Raw genomic sequence first — 16,613 nt, 5'->3', positions numbered from 1 at the left:
CCTCGCCAAGGTGAAGGAGATTGATAGAGGGTCTCTGGACGTCCCTGCACCGGGACAAGAAAGAGGAATAATAAGGATAAGCCGTCATCATCGTCATTCGTGTAACACTATCCGCAACCACCGCGTGGACCGCAACCGTTGCCCCTGAATCCAACTCCTAACCGGCGCTAAACCTGACATATTAACCCACTGCTGGCTCAACCGTCTGCTAGACTGATGACTATCGTCCATACAGAATCAGCAACCACCGCCTCCTCCGCCTCCACAACCACCACCTCCCCCTCCACCGCCGCCTCCACAGGCTCCTCCACTGCCAGTTGAAATTCCGACTCCTCCTCCTGAGCTGCAGCCCCCTCCTGCTCCCCCGGCTCCTGCTCCTCCACAGCTTCCCATCGCACTCCCACCGCAGCCCCCTGACCCTCCGCAACCGCCGGCGCCGGCCCCACCACAGGCACCAGCAGCTGCACCTCCCCCACATGTCCCTCCGGCACACGCACCGACATGTCCGGACCCGGCGGATACCTGGCACGGGTCTGCGCCGCCGTAGTACATGCCCGGGGTGTAGTAGACTGGGCCGATGAACGGGCCGTACATCAAATAGGGGTAGCCCCATGCATAGTAGTACTGGTCTCGCGGCGGAATGTCCCGGCCCTTCTTCTGGGCACGCCTCTGTGCCTTTTTATAGCCTTCTTCGAGACGTAAGAGCTGCGCGTCGTGTATCCTCTGTAGTACTTTGGCTTTCCGGGGGTCCGCATCGTGAAACTTGACCGCATTGTGCGACGAGATGTGAGCCGACTGGTCGGGCGGGCAGAGCTTGGCTGCGCCCTTCTTATGGAAGCCCTCAGTAACTATGCAAGAGTCAGATGAGAAACTCGAAGACATGGAGGGGAACGCTCGAATGACAGTTGGTACTTACTCTTCTCGTTAATAGAGAGGCCAAAGAGCCTGCCAACGGAAGAGATGTGCGACGCGCGAATGCTCTCGCAATACCAGCACGTGCATTCGCTGTAGACTTCACCGAAAGTCTCCTGGTACACCTTGCTCGTCCATTCGAACGATGTCGTGAGCTTGGTTTCGTTGATCTTATCGTCGTGGTCAACGAGCTTGTCAGTCTTCTCGTTCGTGTAGTCGTAATATGCACGCGGGCTCAGCTGGTGAGTGTGCCAAGCCAGGTCAACATCCAACGTCGGTACGGCAACATGGCCAGGGTTCTCGGCCAAGATGTCGATGAAGCGATGGTACTTGGTGATGAGGCGGGCCATCGTCTCCCTGGCCGCTGGGCTATGCAGCCAGTCGATCTGGCAATGTGGGTTAGCCAAGGGCAAGCAGTGTCCACGTAGTTCAGCGACAACACACCTTCTGCATCTTCTCGGAAAAGATACCCTGTCGCAATACTGCACCTCCCAACTCCAGGGCAAAAGGGGTAAAGTTACCCCAGTACCGCGACATCATCTTGCGCACGGTGATTCGGGATCGGCCATTCAGGTTGACGTTGAACTTCTGGCGCGTGGACTTGACGTCCTCGACGGCTCGTAGAACCCGCTGATTCTTCATGGACTCTTCGATCATCTGGCGCACGTCTTCCAGGGATGGCGTATCGAGGCGGCTGATGATGATATGGGCCTTGGTGAGTTCGAGTACCTTGCTCCGCAGATGCATTTTGATGAGACGGTTCGCGAACGTCTGGTCGTCGATTGCGCGCATGGCATTGACGAGGTCCGGATCGGGCTTTCCATTCCTGTAGTCCAGAAAGGTTCCAGGCATGGGCTGGCTCTGGGCCAGAAGCAACTGGGTATCCTTGACGAACTTGGCCAGTTCGAGGTATTCCCTGGTCATCCTGGTGCCGCAACTGTGGCAGATGTAGGCGAACAGGCCATCGCCGTATCCTTCACCCTTGAGGTCCAATTCCGGGCTTTTGGCGCCTTCGGTCATACCACAAGTCGTCCAGGGGATTTCGTGAACTGTGCTACACGAAGGGCATTTGAGTGACTTGGTGATGGAGTCGTCGGCGTTGCTCCACCTTCTGCCAGTCAGGTTTTCCCAGGCTTCGATGCTTTCGCCGCTCGGGTTGTAGTTGAAGCTGGTGTCAATGGCCTCGTTCACCAGGTCCCAAGGCATGCCGGCATTCCAGAGGTCCTTCAGGCCGGTGCGCATACAGTCTTCGAGGTAGTCCCGGGGGTTGAGCATATGGCTGTGCCACACCATCAACACATCTGCATGGGTCAGACACATTTCCCCTAGGCGGGGTCGCCAAGATTTGATTGGGCGTGCTTACCGATGGGTGGTAGGCAGTGCAGCTGCTGCGGAGAGTCGCACTCGACAAACCCAGCAAATTTGGGAGAGTTCTCGACGAGGTCCTGCTCGCGCAGAGGTTCGGCGGGAAAGGTATTCCACCAGGCTTCATAACGGTCCACAGCGCGCGCCAGATAGAGAGCCCATCGTTTCTCCCTGAGCATGGCAAGGAGCCTTTCAGGTTTCTCGCCTTCATTTCCGTCGACCCGTACATTAGGCGCGAGGGCCCGCGAATTGTAGATTTGCCACAAGCCGTCGGTGTAGCCTACATCCTCTTTGAGGCTCTGAAAGCTATGTAGCAGCTTTAGGTGGGCCAGGCACGTATCCTGGGTGACAGTGGTAGAGACGGGAGCTAGATCGAGCGACGAGAATGCGGCGTTCAGTTCACCTATGGTCTCTGGCGAAAGGGCCGGGGAACTGTAAGCGGGTGGAGCATCGTGCCGCGGAGGCTGGACCGCTGGTGCTGATGAAGATGCACCCGCATCGAACTCTTTAGCGCCGCCCATGGCGTAGAACCACCAAACGTTCAGTAGCAAGTAGGGCTTAAAAGGACAATCGCAAGTGCTGTATTGGGCGTGTGGCAAGCGGATGGTGGTTCAGGTAAAGTACTTAAATGAGTGTGAAAGACGCTGACGCGACCAAGCGATCTGACAAGATTGCCCAGGCTGTCAGCATCTACTTGGGGTTGCCGTCATTTTAAATACTGAGGCTAGGCAAGTGGCAGCATTCGTGTCGTCTGCAATACCTAGGACTTGGAAGCCTTCTAGGCGTTCCATGGGATTGCCAATCTGGTCATAGTCGCGCAGGACAGGCAGGTGCTACCGATCCATCATTGGTCCGGAATACGGGCAACACGAAGAGACAGACAGGTGGGCTTAGATGAGTGGTGGCACAGTGGTGCTGTCACCTGCTGTTGAACGTCATAAGGCGGACTCTGGGCGGACTGGTGGGCTGAAACAAACAGTAAGATGCCCAGATTAGCACGGGAAGCTCCCAATCTACCCGAGGCGAATGGGCGCCTGCCTAACCGGTATTGACCAAGATCGGTCTGTCTCAGCTGCGGCCCAGCTAGCTTAGGGGCCTTTTGCCGGGCCACTTTCGCCGTAGCCACATATGGCATGTTGACAAACACTTCGAGTGATCATCACTGTCTTTTCCCCCAAATGTCATGATTCCAGCAAGAAACGGAGTTGATATTCGCAAGCGATTACTTGACTTAGATGTCCTCCCCGGAAAAAGAAAGTAGTAGAGTCGGAGTAGAGGTGGGGGAGGCAGGATGTTGGATCTCGTTCCGTTCCTGCTAATCAAATAAACGTGCGGGGCTTTTTCCTACGCTACGGCGGTTAGGGACTGCTGGAGAGATCCTTGCAAGTGGGACACAACCAACAACCTAGCACTTTAGAGCAATTGCACGAGATCAAGATGTGTTTAATGATTTTCAGATTAAATATTACAATTGAGAGAGAGAGAGAGCACACAAATTAAATCCTCCAACACCTGCCAATGCATCAAAATGCAACCATAGAGTACCGACAGCCGTTGTTACTTTGGGGAGAAAAAACCTCAAAGGTGACAAACTCCCCACGACTGGCGACCCAATAATCACATAACCAATTGCCCATGACATCCATGTCAACCTTATCTCTAACCAGAGATCTCAACCCACTCCCAGAACGATATGCCGCCGTTCTCTCTCTCCTCCCCCCTCTCCCTCTCTACAAACCTGGTAGATCCAGTCCCGCCTAATTGACCGGCACCCCATTGCCCCCAGAAAGAGCTGCTTTCCAGTACTTTCTGGCCGTGCCCTCGATCATGGCGTTCCAGAGAGGCCTGTATGGCTGCCGCCGAGCACTCTGAAGAAAGCGGCCGAGTCCCTCCTCATCAAGAAGCGGGCGCTCTGGAAGTTGTCCAGGCTCAGATGCTGGCACTGCTGGTGACGATGGTGGGTTCAGGATCGTTGCAAGTGCCATACGCTGGTCACCTTGCAATGCCGGTGCTGGTTCAAAGGGCACGCCGCGTCGCAGTGCCGGACGCACTGGTACTGGTGCGAGTGCTGGCGAGGATGGCTGTGGTGCAGCAGGCCGTTGGATAGGTGGCTGAAGTTGCTGGTGCATCAAGATGGGCGAAGCAGGCGGGTGGAGGGCCTCATGCCGGGACTGAAAGCCGAAGAGACGATGATCTGGAGGGCAGGGCTGGCGGATGGGCAGCCATGGGTCATCATGATTGGGCTGTTGCTCAGTCTCTGACCCTGAGCTATCATCATCAGAAGGCTCCTCGTCGTCTTCCTCGTCCTCGGATTCTGATGGTGGGGGAGTATAACCGTCATCATCATCGTCAGTGTCCGAGGGTTCGCCGCCGCTGTTGTTGTACCACTCCGGGATCTCATCATCTTCGCCATCCTCGTCATGGTAATCCTCTTGGTACTCCTCACCTTCGTCGTCATCAGTCGCACAGCAGCTGTCAGCGTCGAGGGGTTCGTCGAAGATGATATGGTCAACGTGGTCGAGATAGGTGGTTGTGTTGGCCAAGAACGCCTGCGGGGGACTTTGGATTTCCCAGGGCCCGACGTATTGGTCATCGAGCCACTCAGGCTCCTGGCTATCGTCGTCGTCTTCATCGTCTTCATCATGGTTGACGTGCTGGGCTTGGCGATACCAGTTGTGAGCAAAGGCAAGGTCGATCTCCTCGAGCTCGGGTGATGGTCCTTCCTCAGGCTCGGGTGATGGTGTGTCCTCAAGCTCAGGCGATGATGTTCCCTCGGGCTCGGATGCGGAAGCGACCATTGAATCAAGGTCATTGCGCATGTCCTCCAGGATTTCAATGACGCTACGGACCTTGTCGATGGGGCTCAGAGGAGGTTCATCATCATCGTCGTCATCATCCCCGTCAGAGAGTTCGTCGTCACCAAAGTACGCGGGGTCTGCCGCCACTTCCACATCTTCGTCTTCGTCGAAGAATTGCCGCTCGTGGTCATCTGGTGCCGAAGAGGAAGAATCGGACTCTGTGGTGTCTCCCCAGTACCCCACGCCCTCCTCGTCCTCAGACTCGTCTTCGATACCATTGAAGCCGACGAAGTCAGAGTCGGAGCTGGTCAGAATCGACGAGTCGGAGTTTGTAGAGTCAAAAGAGTCCTCGGGGCAGGAGGTGGGCGGGGTGGAGCCTCCAAAGGACCCCGAGTGGGAGCTGGAGTCAGGGGGATCTGAGTATGCCGGTTTCTTAGAGTTCTCCGCCGGGTTCGAGTCATATTGAAAGCCGCTGTCGTCCCAATCGTCCTGCCAGCTCTCGCGGCGGCAGTGGCGCTTGGCCATGTGGTTGTCCTTGTCCTTGTCTGGCTGATTCTCGGAGACTTGGGGCTCCTGGCGATGTTGTGCCTCAGTGATCAGACGTCGGTTGTGAAATAGGACGTCCTCTCCGCCGATACTCTCGATATACTCGAAAGCCCCGAGGAAATTGACATCCAGCGCACCATAGAGGTGAGGTTTACCATCAGCAGATGCGTTGAACTTCCATTCGAGTTGGCCATCCCTGGAATAGAAGTGGGGGGTAGCTGGGCTGTACTGATATGGCCAGTCAGCCAGTTGAGCGAGGTAGTCGCCGAAGCCAGCCTCCGACAGCAGAACAATGGCTCGCCGGGCCTGCTCCAGGGGCGACAGCCGGTCCTTGCCTTGCATGGCCTCGGGGAAGAACTCGCGCGTCGAGTATGGAGCGGGACGGACGTAGTCCGGGTTTGAGCTCCGCTCCATGATTAGGTTGAGCCCCTCTACAATCCACCCGAGGCCGTAGACGTGGCTGACGAATCCTTGGCCTCGCTGCTCGTGGGCATGGGAAGTCAGGTGGGCGTAGAACTTTGCTAGGTAGTGGAGCCAAGAGTAGGACATCTCTTCGAGATCGATGTCGTAGGCCGGGACATGTGGGTAGACCTTGATGCTCAATCGGTTCATGATGCTGATGAGCTGCAGGTCCTCATTCGTGCTGGGACGCTCCTTGGGGAGAGGAGGAGGGCTAGGCACGAAGATGTTGGGATGGCCAACTACAGCAGATTGATGAACACTGGGGACCATGCCGTTGGGCATGGGCAGACCAGGTGGTGGTTGAATGAGCTTGCCATCAGGGAGAGCCACCAAGTAGGGGGGACGTGCTGCCCTTTCGTTGGTGATATGGGCAGGCAGTCCAGCAGGGGCCGGCATGGGCTGTTCGACTCGAGCAGCAGGAGGAGCTCCGCGAATGGAGTCAAGAACCTCCTGGCTGGCAGGAGCCATAGTGGGAACTGAGCCTTGAATGATGAGGGAGTCGACGTCCTCGCGGGTGATGGAGGTGGTGAAGTTGAAGTTGGCAGACATGATGATGGCTGTGGTGATGGTGGTACCAAGATAATAGAGGTACGATAGGTAAAGTGTAGCTCTGTGGTAGCCTTATAGGGAAATATTCCGAATAAGTTCTCCGAGTCTTGAGTGACGGGGAGAGTAAAGGCTTCGTGTGGTTGTGAGGAAGCTGGAGTCTCTCTTTGTCAAGGAGAGAAGTAAGGCGTGTATAGTGACTGGCTTCGAGTGTCGAGTCGTATCGGCAGGGAGATAATTATTTGAAGAGTGTTTGCCCGATAATGACTGTGTGGTGTTGTGTGTCTTGTACGACAGTAACGTGTGATTCGAAGACACTTAGCGAGAGTGTACTTCGAAAAATTAAATGTAGGTTGGATTGGCTGGTTGTGTCAAGTAGTCCGGACACTGATCAACTTCCTGAGGATCTTGAGGAAGAAGAGTATTGGAAGACTTTGGATGTGTCCCGAGAAGACAGTTGTGTCTGTGAGTTGTGTGTGTGAGCTGTGCGTGTGAGCTGTGTGTGTGAGTTGTTGATTCGAAGCTTGGTCTGGGGAGCAGAGAGAACAATGGATGGAAGAGTTTACAGAATTCGAATTAGCCCAAGGGGAGAGGGGCTATTTATATGTGCAGAATGAGCAGGGCGGAGAAAGGTCCCCATCAACTCGGGTTGATATAGGTTGGGACCTTTACGGCTCAGTTATTTATTGCTGGAATGAGTCTTCCTACTATGACTCCCTCAATCAGCTTTCCGGGTAGCTACCATGGTTCTGAAATGGTAATATAGAAACTCTCGAGTTGTCTGATTGTTCAATGGGGGGAGTATAGGGGGTAGAGTATGGTAGGTTTGGCACTGACCCGAATTTACGGGTCAGGGCGAGGCAGCACTGTATCGGAGAAACAGAATCTGCCATGCTGACTTTGCTGAGAGTGGGCATGTGAATGGAAATATGGTAGGCAGAAGAAAAAGTTTGAGTCGACATACTTTGCTCTTCATGTTTTCGGAGATGCGTATCGAGGCTGTGACGGTTGCTGAGTTTGGGGGAACACGGAAGAGTGGTGTGTGTGGTCAAGACTCAAGAGGCAGCATTACGGACAATTAGGTATTGAATCAGGTCAATGTGCAATAAAATGGCAATGGTAAGCCATTGCTTTTAATTAGTAATCGTAGGATGGTAGCTCCTTCTATTTCGGCTTGCAAAGTGATATGTATTATTGAATCAACTGTCGCTCTCCCCTTCCGAGTCCATGAATATCTCAACGTAATTAACCGAGCGTAGGAAAACATAACTCATACACACAGTGCTGTGTTTGCAGGCCATAGGAAAACAAATTCGGGCCTCTGACCCGACAGACTTGGGGGGATTTGATTGTTCTACTAAGGTTCAACGTTTCATCGGTCCCAGAGATTCGGAACTCGAGGCAGCAGGATATAGAACAATCGGAGTGGAGCCCTCCCCTTTCCCCCCCCCCAAGGTGAAGTTGAGTCAATTGATGTAATTTGTCCAGATGTTATTAAGATTATTTCCCTATCTATGAATCATCAGAAGCTGTACTGGAGAAACGTTGGAAACTGCTCATTGACAGTAATGGACGGGTGCATCAAGAAATGTTGACCACCCGACCGTTTCGACTGACAAAGTTCCTGTCGATAGCCAGTTAGTCCATGCCTGGTGGCCCAGAAACCTAAATTTGGAAACGGAGATGGCACTGCAGCCCACTCTCGGATATGTCAGTTTAGCTGGCTCAGTTGGTGGTGAATGTAGCGAGAAACGAAAAGAAGGAGAATTTTGGCTAATATACGACTAAAGGGGTCGTCCCCCAACGATGATATCGCATCTGCGCGCGGCAGACCGTCATCGATTTGGAGTGTCATAACCAATCAGTACAGAACGAAAGATGCACAACCCTGGCGACATGCAAGCATGGGCAGGTGCCCAGAGGTAAGGAAGCTTTTATATAGGCATATCATGTATGTAGTGAGTGCTGCTCTTATCTGAGCCGCAAAGCACCTAGGTGGCGCGCACGCATACAGATGCAGGAACATAACTCCTAGCGAGTGACAGGGTTGAGTGGGTAATCGACAAACAAATAAACCGGGCCACAAGGTGGGCAAGGGCAAAGTCGATCTAGAGGATCTCAATCGCCATCTCCATCTCCACAACAGTCAGGGATGCACTTAGAGTTAGGCTTAAGCATAGGTAGGTAGCAAATAATTCCGACCCGAACCGCGGAATGCAGCATTTCGCCAAAATCTGGCCTTCGCATGGAGTTCTCAGTAATAGGACTAATCACTCATGCCGGCGTGTGGAAGCACGAGTAGGGTAACCCTGCGACAGCCATCGAAGCCATCGGTTCGATAGTTAGTAAAGCACTGAGATGGTCTGGAAAAGCAAGGGTATCATTAAGCTCGATGTAGCACGGATAACAGAATATTCGCCCAGAGTGTTGCAGCCATATGTACGTCCCGAACAGCAGAAAAATTGCCCAGCAGCATTGTGCAATCTACACGAAGAGTTCAGGTCTAGAAGCTAGCTAGTATACAGAAAACGCCGCCCAGACCTCGCCCATCTCCTGCAAAAAAGGAGCAAATACTGTTGTTTCATTTTCTCCCTGGTCATGATCTCATAATAACGCTACGCACACAATCTCTCTCCGCCTGTCCAACCAGAAGACTCTCGCTTAGGCCTTGGGGGCAGCAGGAGCAGGAGAAGCAGGGGCAGCAGGAGGAGCAACAACGGTAGCTCCCGGGGGGACGGTTCCAGCGCCTGGCTGGACGGTGATGGTCGTGGTAACGGTGCCGGCAGACTTGGCGGGGGCCGCAGGGTTAGCCACGGCGGGAGGAGCAGTGGTCGCCGGGGGCGCCGCAGCAGGTGAGGTCGTGGAAGCCTTGGCCTATTGGGATGAACAAGTCAGTCATCGTATCCTATGCGGTGCAGCACGCATAACAGTTGAAGGGTCACTTACAGGGGGGGCCGCGGGAGGGGGAGGAGCAGGAGCAGCCGACGAAGCAGGGGCCTTGGACGATGAAGCAGGAGGGGCGGCGGGAGGAGCGGCCGGGGGAGGAGCAGCGCCACCCTTGCCACCATCCTCGGGAGGTGCAGGCTGGAAGGCAGCTTGGGCGAGAGGAATCTGGGCGACGGTTCCGCCGGCAACCGTCTTGGCGTCAACGTTGGCCTTGGCCTGGTTCGATACCTTGAAGTATTGCACAACTTGGTCGGCAGTCTTAGGGTTGATGACCATCATCTGACCCAACTGGCAATGAGGCCCAGTGGCGCAGTAGATGAACATGGGTTCCGTCGACAGGACGGGCATGTTGAAGGTGCCGACAGTGGTCTGGCCGTCACTGAAGGGAATGTGTCCACTGTGGACGGCACCGGGAAGCGTGTTTTGCAGAGGCGTGCAAGGGGCCGTCTCGGAAGACTGCGTCACAGTATGGTTGCCGTTGGCGAACTGGAACTGGACGATATCGCCGACGGCGGCCGTCACCAAGTTCGGAACCATGGTGACTTGCTGGCCGCCGATGATGACGGGGATGATCTTAGCCGCCGCCTCGGTACCGAAATCGCCCTCTGGAGAATGAAAGTTAGTATCAAAACGCGGCAAGAGAGATGGGATTCGCGGGTGAACATACTGCGAAGTCCGGCAGCCTTCAAGGCCTCATGGGCCGCTTCCTGGGGAGACATGACTCTGGGCTCCTGTTCCTTGCGCACGGCAAGGGGCTGCGGCAGAGCGCTGACAGCGGCGGCAAAGACCGCCAAACTCATGGAGAACTGCATGTTGAAAGAGAAGAGGATATAGGATTAAATGGGTGGGTATCTCGTAGCCAAAAGGAACGTAAGAATAAAAGGGCCGCTCAACGGTTGTCGCACGAAAAGAATGAAAGATAGCAGGCACTGGACCGGTCGACGGCGTCACTAAAGATAGGTTGGAGAAGGAGTGCTGCGAGAGGAATGGAAGAGATTCCCAGCCAGATCGGGATGGTGGGATCCTGCAAGGTCATATACCCCGACGGCAGCACGATCGGACGGGGCTTCCTATCACTTGGCTTTGCCAGGGGGTGTGACTTCAATTTGCGTGGCCTTGCCCCTGCCGAGAAGTCACGACTCGGCGGCACGAACCCATGTGCATCCCACCTTGCCGAAGAGCCGCATCGACAAATCTCTTCAAGGGCCCCGAGGGATCAGTCGATGTGTGGATGGCTGGCCCAGAAATCCTGGGTCGCAGGCGGCCGGAAAACGTGTGTCCCGGGAAAGTGCGAGATGGAGGAGGTGGTCCAACGCGACTCCATTAGATAGACTTAAACGGTGCAAGCTTCGCTGGTGAAGCGCCCGTGGTGCAGATGGTGTTCTCGAACAGGAGCCAGGAGGATATAACCCACTGGGATTGCAGGTTTGAAGTCGTACTCAGTCAAACGCCTGAGGCACTTGGTAAGGAGCCGTAAATCCTGCAAGTGGTGCCGCCAAGATGAACAGCCGGTGGGGATCAGCCGGGAGATCATAGTGATTGGATCGACAACGGCCTGAGCCTCCACCTGCGAGTGATGAGGTGGTGTAGTTCCCCATCCTTTTCCGTCTGAGCATGTACCAATGCTGATGGGGCGGGTAAAGTGGACGGGGTCCTGGGCGCCTTGGTCTCCTTGGGCCAGTAGCAACACGAACTGGTTTGCTGGTTAGTTGCCGCATTTGGCACCCCCAGCGGGAGGCAGGGCTGGCATGGGCCTGCATGGGGCTGTAGTTGTTTCGCATCGACTTCAGATTCTTTCTTGTCGTCCAGGATCTGCAGCCGCGGGACAGATCATTGTTTTGGCGCCTCTCTCAACTTCGGCAATTCTTTCATGCTCGACGAGAGTTCAATTCGCCATAGCAGTGACGGCTGGCCATTTTTTGCATAGCCTCAATATGTCATATGTCAATGAGACGGCCGCCAGAGCGACCGACTTGGCGGGACGGCGGGGCACCAAACAGAGCTCAGGCCCGTAATGCTGACCAAAGTCCCAAGACGACGCTTTGTTCATTGATGTTTTGGGACATCAATTGGATACCATCTCGGGGCATCGGACGCCTCGGGCGCCTCGGCCCCCTCGTGGAGTTGCTGCTCTCGGGCGCTACCAGGCGAGCCCCAATCGCGAGTGGAAGGCGTATCAGGTTGCTGGTACTGGGACGATTATGCTGTTGATTGGAGAAATTTCTGATGTATTACAAACCAGCCCCATGTGCACGCTGTGCAAGTTTGCACCATGGCTACAAGGCATGATAAAAAACACGATGTGGTGACTCAATCATCAAGAGGAAGCGTGCCTGATGAAACTCGATGTGGCAGGCTAAATCAGAGGGTGTTTGGCTGTGATGACGCTGATCGCTGGTCGTTCATGGACTTTGTTCTAGCGACCCGAGTACACTTGCCTTGCTGTGCTTGCCTTACCTTATCTTATCGTCGCAGTGCAAAGGGGCTCTCCTACACTTGCCGAAAAGCAATGCCTACCTCGGCTTTTCGGTCTTCAAACAAAATGAATACTACAGTACTTAATAGTGGACATTTGTCGTATCCATCAGGCAGGTAGCAGGTAGGTAGTAGGTATCATTCTACCGTTAATGATTCTTAATGACTGCCCTAAGATCTACTGTATTCTCTCTTCATTTTTACTTTTTGATTGATCAGAAATGAAACTTCGGATTCATCAGGATGCACTCGGCAAATCATCGGTCTTTGGTAGAAACGGTTTTCGTAAGGGACCAAACAAAATATCGCCCAGTTGCAGTGCTTTGAAGGGCAGTACTCCGTAAGGTTCCTAGGACGAGCATGCCATCCACCGTCTACCGCATCTTGCAAATAAATGCATCGGTCTGGCCGAACGGAAGAGACCTTTGACTGCATGCTTCTATGCATATCATGGGGAACTTGTGAGAGAATAGGAGTGAAATGATCTTGGATCTCTGATGATCTCAAGTCTAGAAGGGACCAATCTGATGGTGCTGGTGGACGGCCTCTTCTGGTCTCGACTCTTGGGATCGGCAGACAAGTTTACCCCACCACCTTTTTCAGTCCAACATACGACTCTAGGCCGCTGAGGCTCAAATTGTGTGGCGAACCCCACCATTGACTTTGGAATATTCGATGGTCGAACCATGAATCGTGCACCCTTCTGAGTTCTAACCCGTCAACGTTTCCTCTGTCAACCAACATCGCTCTCGAATACCTTCATATCAAATCGACATCTCCTCGCCCACCATGTCGAAATCCAAGAAGGCTGTCAAGAGAAAGCGCGACGAGCAGACCGATGCTGCCGCTACAAAGCGCAAGCACCTGTTAACCCCATTATCGCCGTCCCCCGCCAGCGACACTGCCCCTGCCAGCCTTACCACTGTGGTATCCCAAGAGGAGCTGGAGCTCACAGTCGACACACTTCGCACGCTCGCCGAGTACCCAGCCATCATCAAATCGAAGGGATGCCGCGATTTGCGAGCCGCCGTCTTCGACTTCCGTCAATCCTGCAACACCGGCACCAATACGGCCATTGGCGATGCCAACCTTACGGCGAAAATATCTGCAGCGTTGGTGGATGGCAAATACACAGATGCTCTGGTGGGCCTGGCCGAGATGCGTATACGAAACGAGGCGCCGAAGCTGGGCGCTCTGTGTCGCTGGGTTCGAGACTTGGACGCCGTGAGCGGTCTGTCCTTGGTGAAGGAGAGCGACGCCGGAAGGCCGACTATCCTCCGAACCAGCAGTCAACTGGAGACTCTGAGGGTGCTCGATGCGGTTCTGCGGGTGACCGGAACCATGGACAAGAAGCCGGGAATCTTACCGTCTACACCTGCAGAGCCAATCGCTCTGCAGCCATTTTGGGACAACCGAGATACGCCTCATAAGCCGCTCGCGATTCGGGAAAGTGTCCTCGACGGGTCTATCTTTGAGAGTTGCCCAACAGGTGTGAAAGAGAAATTCAGTGTACTTGAGATGACGTCTGGGCCCGAGCGCAAGCCTCCGAACCTGCACGACGCGGTGCTATACCTGAGCGAGGACGACGCTGTCCCACTTGCAGCAGCGGGGCCAACCATTACATACCATCAACACCCGGTTGTTCCCAACCTGTCGCTGATGAAAGACGTGCTTTCGCCCGAGGAGTGTCGATCAATCATCGCGGCAACAGAGACGGTTGGCTTTCTCCCAGATGCACCGATCCGAGATGATGGAGCGGAGTCGAGCGTGCTGGCCCATAATGTTTACTGGATGGTCGACCAGGCCTTCCACGACAAGCTTTGGAGCCGCGTGGCGCCGTTCTTACCAGCGCAAGTGGATGGGCGCAAGGCACGCAGCATCAACCGACGTTTCCGCGTCTACCGCTACGTCCCCGGCGCCGAGTACCGCTGCCACTTTGATGGTGCCTGGCCGCCGTCCGGCATCAACGCTACGACGGGCAAGTACATGTGGGATGCATCACCGGCGGATGCGAAACAGTCGAGCCTGTTTACCTTCCTCGTGTATCTCAATGACGAGTTTGAAGGCGGCGAGACTACGTTCTTCACGCCTAGCCCCGTCGAGGGAGTCATGAATGCTCACCCGGTACGCCCTACTCAAGGAGCCATTGCGCTCTTCCCGCATGGCGAAAGCATCGGTGCATTGCTCCATGAAGGAACTGGCGTACGATATGGCGCCAAGTACATTATTCGGACAGACGTCGAGTATGATGTCGATGCCAAATAAAGTCGCAGCGCAATTGAACACTCGTTGACGGAAACTGCGTTTTGCCATTGGTTTGATGATTAGTTTCACACAAAACAGGAGGCCAAATCGAAAAAAAGAGTTCTGACATATGTCAAATACAATCTACCGCCCATTTCTGTGGGCTATTTCAACCCGTGGCTTTGGGCCGTTTCATTTCACAGTCAGTGTTGTCGCAACGTACGTGGAAACGAGCTTTGGCATTTGGGAGCTAGCACCAAAAGACATCGTCTGAACTTGCCAACTTTCGTTCTCGCAGCAAGCAGAGTTGCATTCGTTTTCGCTTGGCGTCGGGCGGAGAAGCGCCTAGCTAGCCAAGCATCCGACTGGAGCTCGACACGAAAATACTTGACGTCGGCATTAGCTAATAATAGCTGCGGGACGCAAGCCTTGCCACTAGCATTGACAGCGGATTGACTGATCGACGGGACGCAATTACTCATGGCAAAATCTCACTGCCACAGAGCCTCTCCCATATACCGGCGCGTGGTTGACGACTTGGGTTTAGGCTTCAGGACCGGCTTTGCTGGGCGCCTTCATTCTAGTCCCATTCTGGAGGATTTTGGGTCCCTTATCGTCCCATCGTCGGCGACCTGCAGCGAATACAATACGTAAAAACCCTTGTTGGGAGACCCGCTTCTCGGCTCGACGACGATTTGTGTGGGTTCTTGTTATGTCAGTAGCCTCTCTTGGGATCTTAGCTGAAGCCGTCAATTGAGGGGTTCATCTATGATGATGTTTATTTATATCGCGAGTGCCCGGTCAGCCGTAAATGGGGCCACTGAGGGGAGAGACCAGGCCGAATTCCTCAATGTGATTCCAATCTCAAGAGCAGACAGTTTTGGGACATTTTTCTTCTTTTCTTTTGCCGCGCGAGTATAAATCCTTCATCAAATCAACATGGCAGCCAAGGGCGTGATCAACCTGCCGCACATCGGCATCCGGGCCGGGTACGAGCTGTCCAACGGCACGTACGACTCGAGCAAGCCGACGTGCGTGCTGATCAACTCGATGTGCACGACGGTGTCGCTGTACCGGGACCAGCTGAGCAACGACCGGCGGCTGACGGGCGCGGTCAACCTGCTGGCCATCGAGCCCCTCGGCCACGGCGCCACCGAGTGCGTCGCCGAGCAGTACACGTACTGGGACACGGCCATCATGGCGCTGCAGGTGCTCGACGCCCTCGGCATCCAGAAGTGCTTCGCGCTGGGCACCAGCCAGGGCGGGTGGGTCGTGGCGCGCATGGCGCTGCTGGAGCCGGGTCGGGTAGGTTCTTCTTCTTTTCTTACTCTATAAGCGTGTCTGGCTGCTGGGAAGAAGTATCGCTGACTGACGTTTCAAATGCAGATCCAAGGCATCCTGATCCTCGGCTCGTCTATGGACGCCGAGACGGCCCAGACGCGCGAGGAAGGGTGCTGGGACCCGGCCCCCTTCGTGCGCCCCTTTATCGAGGAGCGCTGGGCGGCGGGTGCGGGCGGCAGCCCGACGCCGGATTTCGTCGTGGACGACGAATGGATCGGGTCCATTGCGCACCTCGGGTTCGGCAAGGCCGCGACGCCCGAGAACACGGCGTTCTGGACCCAGACGCTGCGGGAGGTCTACCGGGGAGACGCGGGGCGCCGCAAGCTGCGGATGGCGACGATTGCGCTCGTGGAGCGGGATGGGCTTTTGTTTCGGTTGCCTTATGTGACTTGCCCGGTGCATTGGCTGCATGTGAGTTCTTTCCGCGTACTATCCCTCTTTCCCCGTCTTTTGTCCTCATACATCCAATCATGGTGGTTGCGATGGGTACGCTTCCACTTTCTCACAGTGCACTGACATACATGGTTCCTTGTCGCAGGGCACCGAGGATCCGGTCTACAGCCCCGAGATCCCCAAGAAGCAGATCAAGCTGTTCACGGGCTCCAAGGAGGCGAAGCTGGACTTGCTGGAGGGCGGCGCGCACTTCCTCAACGCGACGCACCCGAAGGAGATGGTCGATGCCATCTTGGAGATGGCGGCCAAGTATGGCCAGTAACCAACCCATCATCTCATGTAAAGTGCTCGATCAGGTTACGAAAAAGGTTCAATAGATTCTCTCCTTTACCCTGGACGACCCCCGCCCAATCCCTTTGGGAAGCAGTCGAGGACGATGGCTTGTCTTTGGATATGCAACATCAATACGATTCTGGGTCTTCAACACACGCATCATCGCTGCCCATGTTTCATTTATCCCATGTATGTGCCGAGGTTGTCCCATCTCTCTTTTTGTTGTTCTCAAGCGGGGCAGCCCACGTCGAC

At 54.8% G+C, this 16,613-nt stretch overlaps 5 protein-coding genes across 5 annotated transcripts; 3 read left to right on the top strand and 2 right to left on the bottom strand.

Moving 5' to 3' along the window:
• Window positions 1-237: 237 nt before the first annotated feature.
• PG985_001412 (uncharacterized protein) lies at window positions 238-2,798 on the bottom strand (the record flags this gene model as incomplete). Its single annotated transcript, XM_066821181.1, has 4 exons — window positions 238-848; window positions 917-1,298; window positions 1,357-2,213; window positions 2,276-2,798. 4 exons carry the CDS (start codon window positions 2,796-2,798, stop codon window positions 238-240), a joined length of 2,373 nt encoding a protein of 790 aa, XP_066692060.1.
• A 1,899-nt stretch (window positions 2,799-4,697) lies between these two features.
• PG985_001411 (uncharacterized protein) lies at window positions 4,698-6,553 on the top strand (the record flags this gene model as incomplete). The annotated part of the gene is made up of 6 exons (XM_066821180.1): window positions 4,698-4,952; window positions 5,085-5,366; window positions 5,694-5,990; window positions 6,042-6,125; window positions 6,180-6,416; window positions 6,458-6,553. The coding sequence occupies 6 exons, from the start codon at window positions 4,698-4,700 to the stop codon at window positions 6,551-6,553; spliced, it is 1,251 nt and encodes a 416-aa protein (XP_066692059.1).
• A 2,737-nt stretch (window positions 6,554-9,290) lies between these two features.
• PG985_001410 (uncharacterized protein) lies at window positions 9,291-10,387 on the bottom strand (the record flags this gene model as incomplete). Its single annotated transcript, XM_066821179.1, has 3 exons — window positions 9,291-9,503; window positions 9,576-10,180; window positions 10,243-10,387. The coding sequence occupies 3 exons, from the start codon at window positions 10,385-10,387 to the stop codon at window positions 9,291-9,293; spliced, it is 963 nt and encodes a 320-aa protein (XP_066692058.1).
• Window positions 10,388-12,839: 2,452 nt separating this feature from the next.
• On the top strand, window positions 12,840-14,315 carry PG985_001409 (prolyl 4-hydroxylase; the record flags this gene model as incomplete). The annotated part of the gene is made up of 1 exon (XM_066821178.1): window positions 12,840-14,315. One exon carries the CDS (start codon window positions 12,840-12,842, stop codon window positions 14,313-14,315), a length of 1,476 nt encoding a protein of 491 aa, XP_066692057.1.
• A 918-nt stretch (window positions 14,316-15,233) lies between these two features.
• On the top strand, window positions 15,234-16,350 carry PG985_001408 (uncharacterized protein; the record flags this gene model as incomplete). Its single annotated transcript, XM_066821177.1, has 3 exons — window positions 15,234-15,599; window positions 15,681-16,046; window positions 16,174-16,350. 3 exons carry the CDS (start codon window positions 15,234-15,236, stop codon window positions 16,348-16,350), a joined length of 909 nt encoding a protein of 302 aa, XP_066692056.1.
• Window positions 16,351-16,613: the final 263 nt, after the last annotated feature.

This window comes from Apiospora marii (genome assembly GCF_038362585.1).
Source record: "Apiospora marii strain CBS 49790 chromosome Unknown utg000001l_segment0_segment0, whole genome shotgun sequence".
Lineage (NCBI taxonomy): Eukaryota > Fungi > Ascomycota > Sordariomycetes > Amphisphaeriales > Apiosporaceae > Apiospora > Apiospora marii.
This window is presented reverse-complemented; position numbering and strand designations above follow the sequence as displayed.